At 42.7% G+C, this 17,106-nt stretch overlaps 1 protein-coding gene across 2 annotated transcripts in view; it reads left to right on the top strand.

Annotated features, from left to right (window-relative positions):
- Nucleotides 1-317: 317 nt before the first annotated feature.
- Nucleotides 318-17,106, top strand: part of LOC109881698 (synapsin-2) — a 194,520-nt gene continuing 177,731 nt past the window's right edge. The window contains exon 1 of one of the 2 annotated variants that reach the window (XM_031825523.1): nucleotides 318-1,612. In XM_031825523.1, the coding sequence (XP_031681383.1) occupies nucleotides 1,209-1,612 (404 nt within the window). In that variant the 5' untranslated portion in view covers nucleotides 318-1,208. The remainder of the gene's footprint in view (nucleotides 1,613-17,106) is intronic. The other variant, XM_031825139.1, reaches the window with a different exon arrangement.

Raw genomic sequence — 17,106 nt, 5'->3', positions numbered from 1 at the left:
TAGGGAGTGAGATAGAGAGGGAAGCCGTCACAGCAGAGTAGAGTGGAGTCTCTGTGCGTAAGTAACACGGCACCTCCCTCTCTATACACATTCACATTGACTGGAAACCCTTTCAGAAGCTACACTACTATACACTAAGCCTCCCTCTCTGTAACCCTAACACTTCAGAGGCTGCAGTACACAGAGCTGCGTCACATAACTATGATGAGTGAGAGGGAGAGGGGGAGGGGGACAGCAAACCAGAATACATATTACAGAGAGGAATAGAGAGAGCGGCAGAGAGAGAGAGAGAAGGGGGGTAAGGAGAGAGATTGAGAGAGAAGGAGAATTGAAACGAATTGAGAGAGGGGGAGGGGGAAAGCCAACCACCATACATACTACAGAGAGGAAGAGAGATAGAGGGGGGAGAGAGATAGAATTTAATACAATTGAGAGAGGGGGAGGGGGACAACCAACCACCATATATACTACATAGAGGAGAGATAGAGCAGCAGAGAGAGAGAAAGGAGGAGAGATTGAGAGAGAGTGAGAGAGCGAGAGGTGGTGGAGGAGAAAGAGGTGGAGGAGAGAAATTGAGAAAGAAAGAGATATAGGTGGTGGAGGAGAGAGCGAGAGGTGCAGGAGGCAGAGAGAGAGAGAGAGGTGCAGGAGAGAGGTGGAGGAGAGGCAGAGAAAGAGGCAGAGAGAGCGAGAGAGAGAGAGAGAGAGAGACAGAGGCAGAGGAGAGAGCAGAGCTACAGAGAGAGAGAGAGAGAAGCAGAAAGAGGACGAGAGGCAGAGTGAAATCATCTCTTGCAGGCATTCAGGTTTCTGTCGCTGATGGGGACAGGCAGAGTAGCAGGATACCACCAGTACCTTATCGAGGGACAGCATCACCACATACACACCCTGCACACACAAAAACACACCACAACACTCCATAGGAGAAGCTGGTGAAGCTCGGAGGGGGAAACAAGCATCTCCTCTCTGTGGTGTGGAGAGCTAGAAGACTGGACTAGAGCCTCTGCTACACCACCACACCGTGCAGGAGCCTCATCCAGCTCTCCAGGATCCTCTAGCAGCAACAACCCTCATACATAGCTCTACTTCGATAGTACAGCTTTTTCCATCCGACCTTCCGATAGCTCTCCACTCCACTTGCAAAGCTCTCTCCATCCGACTAGCTCTCTCTCTCAAATTTCTCTGTCAGCTCTTTCTTAACCGCTACCATGAATTTCCTGCGTCGACGGTTGTCTGACAGCAGCTTTATAGCTAATCTTCCTAACGGCTACATGACAGACCTCCAGAGATCGGACCCTCCACCGCCTCCCCCCTCTACAGCCACCCCAGGAGTCCCAGCCACATCCCCAGGACAAGTTCCAGCACCAGCCCCCAACGCTGCCCCCCCAGCTCCAGATTGTGGGCCCCAGCCTGCCCAGGCTGCCCCAGCCCCGGCCCCTTCTTCAGGCTCTGGGTTCTTCAGCTCCCTGACCTCCCTGAGTTCCATCACTAATGTGGTAAAACAAACAGCAGTGTCAGCTGGCTTGGTGGATCAGAACCCAGCACCCGGGCCTGGTCATGTCTCCATGAGATTTAAGATACTGCTGGTCATCGACGAGCAGCAGTACGTGTGGTGAGTGGACACCTGGACGGCATGACTCAACAAATCAGCTCATCTTGTTGGCTATATGAGAACAGTCAGGGTGGATTCCAATAGGGCAGTAGGAACCTGCACAGGGCTTAGGGCATAGGGATAACCGTATGGATCAGAATACACACTCAGATTGATGTTGGAGTTGGGTTTGTTGTCATAACTGTCTTAATGTAAGTTGCTCTGAATTAGAGTGTGCTAAATGTCTGAAATGGAAATGTAATGTCAGTTCTCATTGGTGAGCTGCAGGATCAGGTTGGATTGATTTAGGATTAGGTTGGACAACAGTAAAATATGACTGCACAAGATGCATCTGAGGTGTGTGAGCACTGAGCATTGACAATGGTATTCTATTACATGCATACATCCTATTTCGTTTTCCCTTTCCCATATTGAAATCAGTGTTTGAAGCTTGATAGTCAGATGGTTATACTATTTCAACACACAGCTACCACTCTATTCCCCGGGAATCAACAGCCCCCTGCTAGCTCTGGGCTAAGAGGGATGTTAAGGATAGAGACATGTTATGTTATAGAGAGGATAGTGACATGTTATAAAGAGGACAGAGAGATATTATGAAGAGGATAGAGAGATGTTCTGTTGTAAAGAGATGTTCTGTTATGAAGAGGATAGAGAGATGTTCTGTTGTAAAGAGATGTTCTGTTATAAAGAGGATAGAGAGATGTTCTGTTGTAAAGAGGACAGAGAGATGTTCTATTAAAGATAGAGCATAGAGAGATACTGTGTGATAAAGAGGATAGAGACAAGTTACATAATAAAGAGCATAGAGCGATACTATATTATAAAGAGGATAGAGAGATGCTATATTATAAAGAGGATAGAGAGATGCTATATTATAAAGAGGATAGAGAGATGCTATATTATAAAGAGGATAGAGAGATGCTATATTATAAAGAGCATAGAGAGATGCTATATTATAAAGAGGATAGAGAGATGCTATATTATAAAGAGGATAGAGAGATGCTATATTATAAAGAGCATAGAGAGATGCTATATTATAAAGAGGATAGAGAGATGCTATATTATAAAGAGGATAGAGAGATGCTATATTATAAAGAGGATAGAGAGATGCTATATTATAAAGAGGATAGAGAGATGCTATATTATAAAGAGCATAGAGAGATGCTATATTATAAAGAGGATAGAGATATGTGTTATAAAGAGGATAGAGATATGCTATATTAAAGAGGATAGAGAGATGCTATATTATAAAGAGCATAGAGAGATGCTATATTATAAAGAGCATAGAGAGATGCTATATTATAAAGAGCATAGAGAGATGCTATATTATAAAGAGGATAGAGATATGCTATATTAAAGAGGATAGAGGGATGCTATATTATAAAGAGGATAGAGAGATGTTCTGTTATAAAGAGATATTCTGTTATAAAGAGGACAGAGAGATGTTATGTTAAAGAGCATAGAGAGATGCTGTGTGATAAAGAGGATAGAGACAAGTTATGTAATAAAGAGCATAGAGACAAGTTATGTAATAAAGAGGATAGAGGGATGCTATATTATAAAGAGGATAGAGGGATGCTATACTATAAAGAGGATAGAGGGATGCTATATTATAAAGAGGATAGAGAGATGTGTTATAAAGAGGATAGATATATGTTCTGTAATGTTATAAAGAGGATAGAGAGATGTTATTTTATAAAAAGGATAGAGAGATGTGTTATATTATGAAGAGGATAGAGATATGTTATGTTATAAAACAATGCAGATAGCCCGGTTAGCCAATGTGCGGTAACACTGGTTGACGGCCCAATTGAGGTAGTATGTACATGAATGTTTAGTTAAAGTGACTATGCATACATGATAAACAGAGAGTAGCAGCAGCGTACAAAGAGGGGTTGGGGGTGGCACACAATGCAAATAGTCCGGGTAGCCAATTTATTACATGTTCAGGAGTCTTATGGCTTGGGGGTAAAAACTGTTGAGAAGCCTTTTTGTCCTAGACTCGGCACTCCGGTAACACATGCCATGTGGTAGGAGACAATTTTTAGGGCCTTCCTCTGACACCGCCTGGTGTAGAGGTCCTGGATGGCAGGAAGCTTAGTCCCAATGATGTACTGGGCCGTATGCACTACCCTCTGTAGTTATAAAGAGGATAGAGACATGCTGTGTTATAAAGGGCATAGAGACATGCTGTGTTATAAAGAGGATAGAGAGATTTAATGTTATAAAGAGGATAGAGAGATGTTATATTATGAGGAGGATAGAGAGATATCCTGTTATACAGAGGATGCGTGGAATGGTTGAAAAATGAGTTTTAATGACTCCAACCTAAGTGTATGTAAACTTCCAACTTCAACTGTATATGATATGGTCATTATTTGAACTACCTAGCCAGCTAATTTAGAATTAGCTAGATAGCTTACAAGCTAGATACGAATCAAAACTGTATTTAGAAAGTTGCTTTTAGTTGCCTGGTTTGCTAGATTGACATATATTACATACATTGTTAAACAAATAGGTTTATTGGTGTTAAAACACACCAGTTATGCCATTTTGTACCACCAGGCTGCTGATGTCATGCAGCCTGTCCTTTTTGTGTTTATGATTTTTCATAATGACAAGTTTGATGTGGGAAAACAATAGAATGTTAATGATGTCACTGCGACAACTGTATACAGACATCTCAATGGACGTAGCATAAACTAGCCTTTAGTGTCGAAATCTTTGGTTGTTTAGTACACTACTGTACTCACTCTGTTTAGCAAAGGCCTCCTGTGAATCCTTAAGAGGGTGTTAACGATACTGAATAATTGTAGACAAAGAAGAGCTCTCCACTAGGTGTACCAAATTATTCAAGGGACATTTTCTCAAAAGTAGAATTACAGGTTTATGAACTTTCAAAGCAGAATAACTTTCCAATTGTTCCTCAACTGCAGTAAATTACATACTATTTTCTAGCTCTGAGTCTCTACTTTTATCCAACGTAAAGAAAAGTACAAATAAATACATAAGACCGAATCGAGCAGGTCGGTCACATATTGGAGCTTATTCATAGTGTTGAGGCATCCAGTGAGAAAAACTGCAAAGGCTTGTAGGGATTCGGAATCTTCAACCCTAATTGGAGGCCTCTATAACTTCTGTCAGCCTCCATATGTTGGCAACTGCGGAATCAATCTCTGGGTTGCCCCATGGTGTATTGCTCGGTACTGCCTTCAATAGTATGTTCAAAGACACGTGCAAAGAACCTGTAGTCTAGTGGGCCACCCTTAAACACTGGTACATTAAGAGCAACATTCACCAAGGTATTCTCAGGCCTTCCCATTGCATTCAGGTAATCGTTCAATCATCATCTGATTCACGTCATGTTACAAAGTGGAACACAGTCGTATTACATGCTGAAACACAGTGATATGTCACATCATGTTACACCAGCCTGATCTCTTAGTTTCATTTTGGAATTTGCAGTATTATAAATGAATGCCATATTATTTTTGATGCAATAATGCCATGTGTTTAGAGGGATAATTCCGACACATTATGCTACACAGTGGAACACAGTAATATGTCACATTATGTTACACCGTGAAACAGAGATGTCACATTATGCTACACAGTGAAACAGAGATGTCACATTATGCTACACAGTGGAACACAGTAATATGTCACATTATGTTACACCGTGAAACAGAGATGTCACATTATGTTACACTGTGAAACAGAGATGTCACATTATGCTACACAGTGGAACACAGTAATGTCACATTATGTTACACTGTGAAACAGAGATGTCACATTATGCTACACAGTGGAACACAGTAATATGTCACATTATGTTACACAGTGAACACAGTAATATGTCACATTATGTTACACCGTGAAACAGAGATGTCACATTATGCTACACAGTGGAACACAGTAATATGTCACATTATGTTACACAGTGAACACAGTAATATGTCACATTATGTTACACCGTGAAACATTGATGTCACATTATGCTACACAGTAATGTCACATTATGAAACCCAGAGATGTCACATTATGTTACACCGTGAAACACAGTGATATGTGACATCATGTACCAGCTCTGTGTCCCTGTTGTTTTTTCAGATCCCTCTCAAATATAAAACCATCCCTGAGTTTCATATGAAATGACAGGAATCTATTTTAGGTATTAAAGAACGCTGATTAACCGGAGGACACAACACAATTTGGCTCTGAGCTGCAAGACCTGCTGGGTAAATAAGCACATTTCCTCCTGCTAGTGAGACAAAGCGGAGAGAGAGTACTCAGTGCTCTGTTCTACCTTGCTCTGTAATGACATTGACTCTCAGTACACACACACACACACACACTGAACAGACGCTGATGGGAAGTGAAAAGAGGCCGTGGGGTTCCACACTCTGTTCTGTTGCCCGGGAAACGGCTGCCTGATGCCCAGTGTAGTGACACGTGCTGCATCAGTCTGAGACAACGTCACATGACCTCCTCAGGGCTACTCTACTCCAGTCCACTGCGCCCTGATGTTATCAGAGAGTGAGAGAAAAAGGGTGAGGGAGAGAGAGAGACAGAGAGGTGGAGGGAGGGAGGGAGGGAGGGAGGTAGGGAGGGAGGGAGGGAGGGAGGGAGGGAGGGAGGGAGGGAGGGAGGGAGGGAGGGAGGGAGGGAGGGACACCTTTGCTATAGAAATATTAGCATGCGTCATTCGAATATGACATGGTTTTTGGAGTTCCCACTGTTATGTTTCCATCTGCACCGCCATCTTTTTGGATGAATGTGCAAAACGTAATGCACAACAGAATGTCAACTACAATGTTCAATGTTCCTCTCCACATCATGTTTTGGAGCAAACACATGTTATCGTCATTCTATGGTGAATAGTTCATAAATTAACATTAAATGCTTAAAATCAGGCAGAGAAGCCTCTACATGCAACAATTTCAAAGATTGTACTGTGTTACAGTTCATGGGTAGGCAAAATTTTATTTAACCAGACAAGTCAGTTAAGAACAAATTCTTATTTTCAATGGCGGCCTAGGAACAGTGGGCTAGCTTCCTGTTTAGGGGCAGAATGACAGATTTGTACCTTGTCAGCTCAGGGATTTGAACATGAAACCTTTCGGTTATTAGTCCAACTCTCTAACCACTAGGCTACCCTGCCGCCCCACATAAGCTACAGACAGTGTTATGAAATGTAATGTCAGGTAATCTTTTTTATTGTATATAACTGTCTTAATGTTGCTGGACCCCAGTAAAAGTAGCTGCTGCTGCCTTAGCAGAAGTTGACAGCAGAAATGTGTGAAGGTGAGAACAGAACTGTGTGAAGGTGACAGCAGAACTGTGTGAAGGTGACAGCAGAACTGTGTTAATATATAGGCAGAACTGTGTGAACATGTGAAGTAAGCAGCAGAACTGTATGAAGGTGTGAAGGTGACAGCAAAACTGTGTGAAGGTGACAGCAAAACTGTGTGAAGGTGACAGCAAAACTGTGTGAAGGTGACAGCAAAACTGTGTGAAGGTGACAGCAGATCTGTGAGAAGGTGGCAGCAGATCTGTGTGAAGGTCTGAAGTATACAGCAGAATGACAGCAGAAGTCTGTGAAGACGTAAACAGAACTGTGAAGATATGAAAGTAAAAACAGAACTGTGTGAAGGTGTGAAAGTTACAGCAGACCTGTGTGGGGGGGTGAAAATTACTACAGAACTGTAAGATGGCGCCTGACCAGAAGGCAGACGTTTTACATGCCCCCAATTGATGTGTTTTTTTTATTGATCTGCCTTGTTTGTAGCTTATTTATTTACTTATTTTGTACATAATGTTGCCACTAGCATCTCTTATGACTGAAAATAACTTCTAGACATTAGGACTGCGATTCCTCACCGCGGACTAGCAGAATAATTTTTCTTCTTCCACGACAGTGATGAGCCTGAGGATATACGGTTCCCTCGGGAACAAGCCCCGACCCCAGTAATCTGCGTGAAGAGGAGGCGGAGAAGGAGGGGCCGGAGAGCGGGCTGCCTTCTGAGGAGTAGGTGGCGATCAAATAAATCCCCACTTCCCTCAATTCTGCTAGCAAACGTGCAATCTTTGGACAATGAAATCGATGACGTGGAAGATTAAACTACCAATGGGACATTTAAAACTAACATCTTATGCTTCACGGAGTCGTGGCTGAACGACGACAATATCAACATATAGCTGGCTGGTTATACGATGTACCGGCAGGATAGACAGCGGCGTCTGGTAAGACAAGGGGCGGCGGACTATGTATTTTTGTAAATAACAGCTGGTGCACTATATCTAAGGAAGTCTCGAGCTATTGCTCGCCTGAGGTAGAGTATATTATGATAAGCTGTACACCACACTACCTACCGAGAGAGTTCATCTGTATTCTTCTTATCTGTTTACACACCACCTCAGTCAGAGGTTGGCACTAAGATATCACTGAATGAGCTGTATTCTGCCATAAGCATACAGTTAAATGGTCACCCAGAGTTGGCGCTCCTAGTAGCCGGGGACTTTAATGCAGGGAAACTTGAATTAGTTTGACCAAATTCCTATCAGCATGTTAAATGTACCACCAGAGGAAAAATAAAACTCTGGACCACTTGTACTCCACACACAGAGACAAATACAAAGCTCTCTCTCCATTTTACACATCTGACCATAATTCCATCCTCCTGATTCATATTTACAAGCAAAAATTAAAGCAGGAAGCATCCGTGACTAGTTCAATAAAAAAGTGATCAGATGAAGCAGATGCGAAGCTACAGGACTGTTTTGCTAGCACAGACTGGAGCATGTTCCGGGATTCTTCCAATGGCATTGAGGAGTATGTCACATCTATCATTGGCTTCATCAATAAGTGCATCGATGACGTCGTCCCCACAGTGACCGTGCGTACATACCCCAACCAGAAGCGATGGATAACAGGCAGCATCCGCACTGAGCTAAAGGCTAGAGCTGCCGCTTTCAAGGAGTGGGACTCTAACCCGGGAGCTAAAGGACCAAAATCGAGTCATTCTACTACAACGGCTCTGACGCTCTTTGAATCTGGCAGGTCATGCAAACCATTACAGACAACAAAGGGACGCACAGCCGAGAGCTGCCCTATGACTCGAGCCTACAAGACGAGCTAAACTACTTCTATGCACCAGCTCTACCGGAAGATTGTGTGATCATGCTCTCAGCAGCCGATGTGAGTAAGACCTTTAGACAGGTCAACATTTTTATTTTATAGTTTTATTTTCATTTCACCTTTATTTAACCAGGTAGGCTAGTTGAGAACAAGTTCTCATTTGTAACTGCAACCTGGCCAAGATAAAGCATAGCAGTGTGAACAGACAACAACACAGAGTTACACATGGAGTAAACAATTAACAAGTCAATAACACAGTAGAAAAAAAAGAAGAAAAAAAAGAGAGTCGATATACATTGTGTGCAAAAGGCATGAGGAGGTAGGCAAATAATTACAATTTTGCAGATTAACACTGGAGTGATAAATGATCAGATGGTCATGTACAGGTAGAGATATTGGTGTGCAAAAGAGCAGAAAAGTAAATAAATATAAACAGTATGGGGAAGAGGTAGGTAAAATTGGGTGGGCTATTTACCGATAGACTATGTACAGCTGCAGCGATCGGTTAGCTGCTCAGATAGCAGATGTTGAAGTTGGTGAGGGAGATAAAAGGCTCCAACTTCAGCGATTTTTGCAATTCGTTCCAGTCACAGGCAGCAGAGAACTGGAACGAAAGGCGGCCAAATTAGGTGTTGCTTTAGGGATGATCAGTGAGATACACCTGCTGGAGCGCGTGCTACGGGTGGGTGTTGCCATCGTGACCAGTGAACTGAGATAAGGCGTAGCTTTACCTAGCATGGACTTGTAGATGACCTGGAGCCAGTGGGTCTGGCGACGAATATGTAGCGAGGGCCAGCCGACTAGAGCATACAGGTCGCAGTGGTGGGTGGTATAAGGTGCTTTAGTAACAAAACAGATGGCACTGTGATAAACTGCATCCAGTTTGCTGAGTAGAGTATTGGAAGCCATTTTGTAGATGACATCGCCGAAGTCGAGGATCGGTAGGATAGTCAGTTTTACTAGGGTAAGTTTGGCGGCGTGAGTGAAGGAGGCTTTGTTGCGGAATAGAAAGCCGACTCTAGATTTGATTTTAGGTTGGAGATGTTTGATATGAGTCTGGAAGGAGAGTTTACAGTCTAGCCAGACACCTAGGTACTTATAGATGTCCACATATTCTAGGTCGGAACCATCCAGGGCGGTGATGCTAGTCGGGCGTGCGGGTGCAGGCAGCGAACGGTTGAAAAGCATGCATTTGGTTTTACTAGCGTTTAAGAACAAAAGCTAGTTTGGAGGTTAGATAGCACAGTGTCCAAGGACGGGCCGGAAGTATACAGAATGGTGTCGTCTGCGTAGAGGTGGATCAGGGAATCGCCCGCAGCAAGAGCAACATCATTGATATATACAGAGAAGAGAGTCGGCCCGAGAATTGAACCCTGTGGCACCCCCATAGAGACTGCCAGAGGACCGGACAGCATGCCCTCCGATTTGACACACTGAACTCTGTCTGCAAAGTAGTTGGTGAACCAGGCAAGGCAGTCATCAGAAAAACCGAGGCTACTGAGTCTGCCGATAAGAATATGGTGAATAAGCCTTGGCAAGGTCGATGAAGATGGCTGCACAGTACTGTCTTTTATCGATGGCGGTTATGATATCGTTTAGTACCTTGAGCGTGGCTGAGGTGCACTCGTGACCGGCTCGGAAACCAGATTGCACAGCGAAGAAGGTACGGTGGGCTTCGAGATGGTCAGTGACCCGTTTGTTGACTTGGCTTTCGAATACCTTAGATAGGCAGGGCAGGATGGATATAGGTCTGTAACAGTTTGGGTCCAGGGTGTCTCCCCCTTTGAAGAGGGGGATGACTGCGGCAGCTTTCCAATCCTTAGGGATCTCAGATGATATGAAAGAGAGGTTGAACAGGCTGGTAATAGGGGTTGCGACAATGGCGGCGGATAGTTTCTGAAATAGAGGGTCCAGATTGTCAAGACCAGCTGATTTGTACGGGTCCAGGTTTTGCAGCTTTCAGAACATCTGCTATCTGGATTTGGGTAAAGGAGAACCTGGAGAGGCTTGGGCGAGTAGCCAGGAGGAAGGCATGGCCAGCCGTTGAGAAATGCTTGTTGAAGTTACCGTGTTACCGAGCGTCAGTGCAGTGGGCAGCTGGGAGGTGGTGCTCTTGTTCTCCATGGACTTCACAGTGTCCCAGAACTTTTTGGAGTTAGAGCTACAGGAATGAAGAAGCTGGCCTTTGCTTTCCTGACTGACTGCGTGTATTGGTTCCTGACTTCCCTGAACAGTTGCATATCGCGGGGACTATTCAATGCTATTGCAGTCTGCCACAGGATGTTTTTGTGCTGGTCGAGGGCAGTCAGGTCTGGAGTGAACCAAGGGCTATATCTGTTCTTAGTTCTGCATTTTTTTGAATGGAGCATGCTTATCTAAAATGGTGAGGAAGTTACTTTTAAAGAATGACCAGGCATCCTCAACTGACGGGATGAGATGAGGTCAATGTCCTTCCAGGATACCCGGGCCAGGTCGATTAGAAAGGCCTGCTCACAGAAGTGTTTTAGGGAGCGTTTGACAGTGATGAGGGGTGGTCGTTTGACTGCGGATCCGTAACATTCACAAGGCCGCAGGGATAGACGGATTACCAGGACATATACTGCGAGCATGCACTGACCAACTGGCAAGTGTCTTCACTGACATGTTCAACCTCTCCGAGTCTGTAATACCAGCATGTTTTAAGCAGACCACCATAGTGCCTGTGCCCAAGAACACTAAGGTAACCTGCATAAATGACTTCCGACCCGTAGCACTCGCATCTGTAGCCATGAAGTGCTTTGAAAGGCTGGTCATGGCTCACAACACCATGATCTCAGAAACACTAGACCCACTCCAATTTGCATACCATCACAACAGATCCACAGATGATGCAATCTCTATTGCACTCAACACTGCCCTTTCCGACCTGGACAAAAGGAACACCTATGTGAGAATGCTATTCATTGACTACAGGTCAGCGTTCAACACCAAATCAAATCAAATGTATTTATATAGCCCTTCATACATCAGCTGATATCTCAAAGTGCTGTACAGAAACCCAGCCTAAAACCCCAAACAGCAAGCAATGCAGGTGTAGAAGCACGGTGACTAGGAAAAACTCTAGAAAGGCCAAAACCTAGGAAGAAACCTAGAGAGGAACCAGGCTGTGGGGTGGCCAGTCCTCTTCTGGCTGTGCCGGGTGGAGATTATAACAGAACATGGCCAAGATGGTCAAATGTTCATAAATGACCAACATGGTCACATAATAATAATCACAGGCAGAACAGTTGAAACTGGAGCAGCAGCAAGGCCAGGTGGACTGGGGACAGCAAGGAGTCATCATGCCAGGTAGCCCTGAGGCATGGTCCTAAAGCTCAGGTCCTCCGAGAGAGAGAGAAAGGGAGAGAGAAATAGATAATTAGAGAGAGCATACTTAAATTCACAACGGGCCACCGGATAGGACAGGAGAAGTACTCCACATATAACAAACTGACCCTAGCCCCCGACACATGAACTACTGCAGCCTAACCCTAACCCTAACCCTAACCCACCCACTTTGCCAAAGCACAGCCCCCACACCACTAGAGGGATATCTTCAACCACCAACTTACCATCCTGAGACAAGGCCGAGTATAGCCCACAAAGATCTCCGCCACGGCACAACCCAGGGTGGGGCGCCAACCCAGACAGGAAGATCACATCAGTGACTCAACCCACTCAAGTGACGCACCCCTCCTAGGGACGGTATGAAAGAGCCCTAGTAAGTCAGTGACACAAAAAGGCCTGATCACCGACAACAACGAGACAGCCTATAGGGAGGAGGTCAGAGACCTGGCCGTGTGCAAGGACAACAACCTCTCCCTCAACATGATCAAGACAAATTAGATGATTGTGGACTACAGGAAAAAGAAGACCGAGCACACCCCCATTCTCATCAATGGGGCTGCAGTGGAGCAGGTTGAGAGCTTCAAGTTCCTTGGTGTCAACATCACCAACAAACTAACATGGTCCAAGCACACCAAGACAGTCGTGAAGTGGGCACGACAAAACCTATTTAAGGGCCAGCCGTGCTGCCCTGTTCTGAGCCAATTGTAATTTTCCGAGGTCCCTCTTTGTGGCACCTAAACATAAGACTGAAAAGTGCAACAAAACTAAAGCCTGTGGAACCTGCCTTGTTGATGGTGTCATTAAAAAGACAGAGCAGCACTTAATTATTGACAGACTTCTCCCCATTGTAGCTGCTGTTGTATCAACGTTTTTATTTATTTTTATTTTACCCCCTTTTTCTCCCCAATTTCGTAGTATCCAATTATTAATAGTTACTATCTTGTCTCATCAGTAAAAATGAAATCAGACCTTGTTGCATGTCCAAAAATCTACCGTTTATATAGGAGTGGTTAAAACATGCTAATAATGGTCCTCTGAGTATATCAAAAAAGGTTTGGTATAATTCCACTGGTATGCCATCCAGCCCTGGAGTTGGCTGTCTTTGTTAGGAAGAAATAGTCTTCACACAGTTCGCAATGAGCCAGGTCACACAGGTCGCAACGAGTCATGTTAGCAGGCAATATTAACTAAATATGCAGGTGTAAAAATATATATGATTTTAAGAAAGGCATTGATGTTTATGGTTAGGTACACATTGGAGCAACAACAGTCCTTTTTCGCAAATACGCACCGCATCGATTATATGCAACGCAGGACAAGCTAGATAAACTAGTAATATCATCAACCATGTGTAGTTAACTAGTGATTATGATTGATTGATTGGTTTTTTATAAGATAGGTTTAATGCTAGCTAGCAACTTACCTTGGCTTCTTACTGCATTCACATAACAGGCAGGCTGCTCGTGAAGTGCAATGTAAGGCAGGTGGTTATAGCGTTGGACAAGTTAACTTTAAGGTTGCAAGATTGAATCCCCGAGCTGACAAGGTAAAAATCTGTCGTTCTGCCCCTGAACAAGGCAGTTAACCCACCGTTCCTAGGCCGTCATTGAAAATAAGGTGTTCTTAACTGACTTGCCTAGTTAAATAAAGGTTAAAAAAATAAATGTTAAAACATTTTTTTTTAAATGGCCAAATTGGTGTCCAAAAATACAGATTTCCGATTGTTATGAAACGTTAAATCAGCCCTAATTAATCGACCTCTAGTACATATGTTAATTTTACATTATTAATTGGAAAAAAATCCATACAATTAGCTTCGGTTAGTGGAGATGGAGGAGACTGAAATTAAAACATATTCTTAAAGTACTTCCTCTGTGACTCCATCATTTGTAACAAGTTTCAATACATTTCTTTTTGGTACCATTTCCAAATTTGGGCATTTTTACCCTATATTCCCTATATTCCATCCATCCTATTTTTATAATATATAACACTGGATCTTTCTTGAATAAGTTCCTCCATTTATTTTTGTTTTTCCTTTAAATTACTCTGTACCTCTATGGTACAGTTTCTCTAACTGTACTGCTTCCTTTGTTAATAATATGGACTCTTTTGCTCTAAATTGATTTTGTTTTATAGAGGAGTACTGAATTGCATGGCCTCTAAAGGCACATTTAAAAGTGTCCCCTACAATAAGTGTATCTGCTGTACCTATGTTTTGTCGGAAAAAAATTAGTTATCAATTCTTCTATCCTAGTTATAAACAAGTTTTCATCCAGTAGGCTGATTACATTTCCAATATCCTCGCTCATGTGGAAATTCTGTTTTTGCCAATTATGTGATGATCCGACCGCATTCTGTCCCCTATCAACACTATCTTTTGTTGCCAGAGAGAATGACATAAGAAAGTAATCAAGATGACTAGCTTGATTAAGCCTCTGCCATATACAGTATATCTCACTAGGTCAGGGTATTTAAGCCTCCATATACCACTAATTCCAATATATCCATGACATTCATGATTTCCTTAAGTGCCTGTGGGTGATAGTTTGTAGTGTGATTTCCTTTACGGTCCATAGAGGTATTTAAATCCGTTTATCAAAATATATGTTTGTAAACATTCCATTAAAAAGTGACATGATGATTGAGTGTCTATATAGCTGTACCATGAATATTTGCGTTTCCCTAAGTAACCTCCAATTTTTCCCCACATTTTCACCTGCTAAAACCCCTCCTCATCCCGAGCTGGGTTTTCATACCAATCCCCGGCAGACCACCCCTGACCCATCCTTCGAAAAGAGCACACAGTGCCACTCACAGAACAGAAACAGATAACCGCCAAATGCATTTCCATCGCCCTCACCTCAATTTGTATTATATAGTGTATATAGTTGAAGTCGGAAGTTTACATACACCTTAGCCAAATACATTTAAACTAAGTTTCACAATTCCTGACATTTAATCCTAGTAAAAATTGCCTGTCTTAGGATCATCACTTTATTTTAAGAATGTGAAACAATTTATTTGAGCTTTTATTTCTTTCATCACATTCCCAGAGGGTCAGATGCTCACATGCTACCAAACATTAAATGAGTGTCCTGTCTTTAAAATTGTTTAACATGGGTCAAACATTTTGAGTAGCCTTCCACAAAAAAGTTGGGTGAATTTTGGCCCATTCCTCCTGACAGAGCTGGTGTAACTGAGTCGAGTTTGTAGACCTCCTTGCTCGCATACGCTTTTTCAGTTCTGCCCACAAATGTTCTAAAGGATTGAGGTCAGGGCTTTGTGATGGCCACTCCAATACCTTGACTGCCACAACTTTGGAAGTATGCTTGGGGTCATTGTTCATTTGGAAGACACATTTGTGACCAAGCATTAACTTCCTGACTGATGTCTTGAGATGTTGCTTCAATATATCCACATAATTTTCCTCCCTCATGATGCAATCTCTTTTGTGAAGTGCACCAGTCCCTCCTGCAGCAAAGCACCTACACAACATAATGCTGCCACCCCCGTGCTTCACGGTTGGGATGGTGTTTTTCCGCTAGCAAGCCTCCCCCTTTTTCCTACAAACATAACAATGGTCATTATGGCCAAACAGTTCTACTTTTGCTTCATCAGACCAGAGGGCATTTCTCCAAAAAGTACGATGTTTGTCCCCATGTGCAGTTGCAAACCGTAATCTGGCTTTTTTATAGAGGGTTTGAAGCAGTGGCTTCTTCCTTGCTGAGCGGCCTTTCAGGTTATGTCGATATAGGACTTGTTTTACTGTGGATACAGATACTTTTGTACCTGTTTCCTCCAGCATCTTGAAAAGGTCTTTTGCTGTTGTTCTGGGATTGATTTGCACTTTTCGCTCCAAAGTACGTTCATCTCTAGGAGACAGAATGTGTCTCACTCCTGAGCGGTATGACGGCTGTATGGTCCCATGGTGTTTATACTTACGTACTATTGGTTGTACAGATGAATGTGATTTCTTTTGATTTTCCCATGATGTCAAGCAAAGAGGCACTGAGTTTGAAGGTAGGTACAATTTATTTCCAAATACATCCACAGGTCCACCTCCAATTGACTCAAATTATGTCAATTAGCCTATCAGAAGCTTCTAAAGCCATGACATAATTTTCTGGAATTTTCCAAACTGTTTAAAGGCACAGTCAACTGAGAGTATGTTAAATACTGACCCACTGGAATTGTGAAGCAGTGAAATAATCTGTCTGTAAACAATTGATTGGAAAATTACTTGTGTCATGCAGAAAGTAGATGTCCTAACCGACTTGCCAAAACTATAGTTTGTTAACAAGAAATGTGTAGAGTAGTTGAAAAACTAGTTTTAATGACTGCAACCTAAGTGTATGTAAACTTCCGACTTCAAGTGTGTGTGTATTATATATATATTTTTTAACCCTGTTTCTTATTTTCCATAATTAGCTATTCATATTTGTAGTAATGTCAGCAATTTATGCAAAGGGTTTTTACCTCTCACCATTACCAAAATTACATTAAGGCAAGCAATTATTATATGAGCAAACACTTATTGTGAATCATCCTATATTGTCCCTAACATCTTTTACTCCCTCTCAACAGTTGTGGGACACACACAACCATTTTCCCCCACAACAACTATAGACTCAGATTCTCAACATTTGCACCAACTCAAGAAAGTTCTTTATTTACGAATGCATATACAGTTGCAGCTGTATGAGAAGGCATGCAAAACTGAGCAAAAAAAAGGGCTTCCTTTTTTTTCTTCACCTTTATTAACCAGGTAGGCAAGTTAAGAACAAGTTCTCATTTACAACTGCGACCTGGCCAAGATAAAGCAAAGCAGTGCGACAAAAACAACAACACAGGGTTACACAAACATACAGTCAATATCAATACCAGTCAATTCCAAAATCTATTTACAGTGTGTGCAAATGTAGAAGAATAGGGAGGTAGGCAATAAATAGGCCCTAGAGGTGAAAATAATTTCAATTTAGCATTAATA

Source organism: Oncorhynchus kisutch, linkage group LG1, assembly GCF_002021735.2.
Source record: "Oncorhynchus kisutch isolate 150728-3 linkage group LG1, Okis_V2, whole genome shotgun sequence".
In the NCBI taxonomy this organism is placed as follows: Eukaryota; Metazoa; Chordata; class Actinopteri; order Salmoniformes; family Salmonidae; genus Oncorhynchus; species Oncorhynchus kisutch.
Note: the sequence above shows the minus strand (reverse complement) of the source record. Positions and strands in the feature narration are given on the sequence as shown.